Source organism: Colobus angolensis, unplaced genomic scaffold (genome assembly GCF_000951035.1).
Source record: "Colobus angolensis palliatus isolate OR3802 unplaced genomic scaffold, Cang.pa_1.0 Scaffold208, whole genome shotgun sequence".
Classification (NCBI taxonomy): domain Eukaryota; kingdom Metazoa; phylum Chordata; class Mammalia; order Primates; family Cercopithecidae; genus Colobus; species Colobus angolensis.
This window is the reverse complement of record NW_012115244.1, coordinates 590264-593221: the sequence shown is the minus strand read 5'-3', so window position 1 is coordinate 593221 and position 2958 is coordinate 590264. Positions and strand designations below refer to the sequence as shown.

The 2958-nt window shown below is 64.9% G+C and overlaps 1 protein-coding gene across 1 annotated transcript in view; it reads right to left on the bottom strand.

Moving 5' to 3' along the window:
* Nucleotides 1-139: 139 nt before the first annotated feature.
* The window catches only part of PLXNB2 (plexin B2), a 20761-nt gene continuing 17942 nt past the window's right edge, over nucleotides 140-2958 (bottom strand). The window contains exons 32-35 of the mRNA XM_011942236.1: nucleotides 2508-2572; nucleotides 2296-2371; nucleotides 1063-1137; nucleotides 140-987 (exon numbers count right to left, since the gene is read on the bottom strand). Of these exons, the coding sequence (XP_011797626.1) occupies nucleotides 883-987; nucleotides 1063-1137; nucleotides 2296-2371; nucleotides 2508-2572 (321 nt within the window). The 3' untranslated portion in view covers nucleotides 140-882. The remainder of the gene's footprint in view (nucleotides 988-1062; nucleotides 1138-2295; nucleotides 2372-2507; nucleotides 2573-2958) is intronic.

The window sequence follows — 2958 nt, the reverse complement described above, 5'->3', positions numbered from 1 at the left end:
AGCCCCCTTCACCTCACACGAGCACCCCTTCCAGCCCCCTCCACCTCACCGCAGCTCCCCTCCCAGCAGGGCCCACAGAGCCCAGGGAAGGGGTGGTGAACAGGGGCACCGCAGCCCCAGTAGGAACTCAGCCAACCCACAGAGTGAAAAAGACGGCTGTATTTGATTTACAATGAACAAGATTTACAAAAAGGGGTAGGGTGGTCTTGGTGGAACTGCTCCCAGTCCCACTGGACTGGGTGGGGCTCTAGGGCAGCCTGTCTGACAGACCAGGACCCCAGGATGTCTGGGCCCCGACGTAGGACTTGACCTACGACTCACTTGACCTTTGACGAGGGGCCCAGCAGCCGTGAGTCCACCCAGAGTGCCGGCACCCTTGGGAGGCCGGTGAGGTCAGGAAGGCATCGTACCGCTTTTTCTCCTCCTCCCATCCCGAGGTGGACAGACAGACACAGGATCTGGGAGCTTGCCCTGGGGGCCACAGGCCCTCAGATCCCCAGGGGCCCAACCCAGGGGCATGGAGGCGGCTGCTGGTGCATGGGCGGAGGCGGAGGCCAGCTGCCCCCAGCGTGGCAGCGTAAGGCACATTTTCAAATCACTCGAGACTCGACAGTGAACACCCGATGCTGGTTCTGCCGCCGGAGGGAGCTGGGGCTGGAGCTGGGGCTGGTGCTGGTGCTGGTGCAGCGCCCGGGCGGTATTGCTCAGAGGAAGATGCTACAGTCTAGACGTTGGGTGGGTTCCTGCTGCACCCACTCCCGCATGGGGCGCGTTCTCCGGGGGAGGGTGGGGGCCTCAGCCACAGCCACTTGGCCTCCTCCCCCGAGGGGCTCTCAGGTACCTTGGGTACCTACGCCCCAAGGCAGAGCTGGAGATTGGAGGTCAGAGGTCAGTGACCTTGTTCTCCAGTGCAGCCGCAATCTGCTGCAGGCGGAAGGCCAGCTGCATCTTCTGGGCGGCGGGGTCCTCCTCCAAGGCATTGATGATCTGAGGGAGAGTCCCATCAGAGCACATTGGGGGATCGCCCAGCACCCCCCACCGCCCCCGGGGTACTGACCCTACCTCGTCATAGTACTTCTGTGTGTATTGGTAGAGCTGGTGTAGTGCCACGAGGGTGTTTAGCGAGTCCGTGTGCGCCTGCGGGGTGACGGGACGGTCAGGGCAGAAAAGGGGCTGTGGGAGCCCCAGGGCTGGCAGGGGTAGTGCTGGGGCCTTGGGCACAGGCGGCACTTAGGGTCCCCCATGTGGCGTGGCCTCAGACACCCACGCAGGCAGAGGCCTGCACACACAACCATCTCAGTGTCCTCCTGTGTGACGCACAGCTGTGGATGGCCCCACAGGGAGAGGCACTGTGGGCACGGCCATGGGTGAAGCCACAGGGAGGGGGCGCTGTGGGCAGGGCCGTGGGTGGAGCCACAGGGAGGGGGCGCTGTGGGCAGGGCCGTGGGTGGAGCCACAGGGAGGGGGCGTTGTGGGCATGGCCGTGGGTGGAGCCACAGTGAGCTGGCACTGTGGGTAGGGCTGTGGGTGGAGCCACAGGGAGGGGGCGCTATGGGCATGGCCGTGGGTGGAGCCACAGTGAGCTGGCACTGTGGGTAGGGCCGTGGGTGGAGCCACAGGGAGGGGGCGCTGTGGGCATGGCCGTGGGTGGAGCCACAGTGAGCTGGCACTGTGGGTAGGGCCGTGGGTGGAGCCACAGGGAGGGGGCGCTGTGGGCATGGCCGTGGGTGGAGCCACAGGGAGGGGGCGCTGTGGGCATGGCCGTGGGTGGAGCCACAGGGAGGGGGCGTTGTGGGCATGGCCGTGGGTGGAGCCACAGTGAGCTGGCACTGTGGGTAGGGCTGTGGGTGGAGCCACAGGGAGGGGGCGCTGTGGGCATTGCTGTGGGTGGGGCCACAGGGAGAGGGCGCTGTGGGCACAGCTATGGGTGGGGCCACAGGGAGGGGGCGCTGTGGGCATGGCCGTGGGTGGAGCCACAGGGAGGGGGTGCTGTGGGCACGGCCATGGGTGGAGCCACAGGGAGGGGCACTGTGGGTAGGGCTGTAGGTGGGGCCACAGGGAGGGGGTGCTGTGGGCATGGCGTGGCTTCAAAGAGCTCACACTCCCCACACACAGCTGTGGCCACACAGCACGCTCAATTCACATGGCTGGGCCCACCTCGAGGTCCCACCCCACCCTCTCTCCCCCTCAACACCATTTAACCCCTGCCCTGCAGCTCAGGGCCAGGCTCAGCACAGGGTAGTAGGAGCCAGGAGCAGGGGAGGGCCATGGGTGCGTCCCTGGTGGCCTCCTTACCCGGGAAATCTCTGCCAGGTGTGTGTTCATGTCCTGGTCGCTGACCTGCACCATCTGCCGGATGCCCTTGTAGTAACTGCAGGGGTGGGAGCATCACAGTGTGGGCAGCGGGGGACACAAAGCGGGTGGTGGGAGAAACCAAGGCCTGAACCTCCCCACAGGGGGTCCAGGGTGGGCATGGGGGCCTGGCCTGGAGGGCGGGCAGCACTTACTCCTCCACCATCTTCTTGTAGGTGGAGATCTCCTTGGCATACAGCAGCTTGTTGCTGGGAGAGTCCTGTCGGGGAGAAAACCCAGTGACGCCTGGCCAAGGGGCCCAGGCTGGGGCCGCTCAGAGTCCCCCTGGGTAGCCTCCCCTGCCCTGAACTGACACTTTCATCAAGAAAACTATGGGCCGGGCACAGTGGCTCATGCCTGTAATCCTAGCACCTTGGGAGGCTGAGGCGGGCGGATCACCTGAGGTCAGGGATTCAAGACCAGCCTGCCCAACATGGTGAAACCCTGTCTCCACTAAAAATACAAAAATTAGCCGGGCGTGGTCGCGGGCACCCGTAATCCCAACTACTTGGGAGGCTGCGGCAGGAGAATTGCTTGAACCCAGGAGGTGGAGGTTGCAGTGAGCCGAGATCGTGCCACTGCACTCCAGCCTGGGCAACAGAGCAA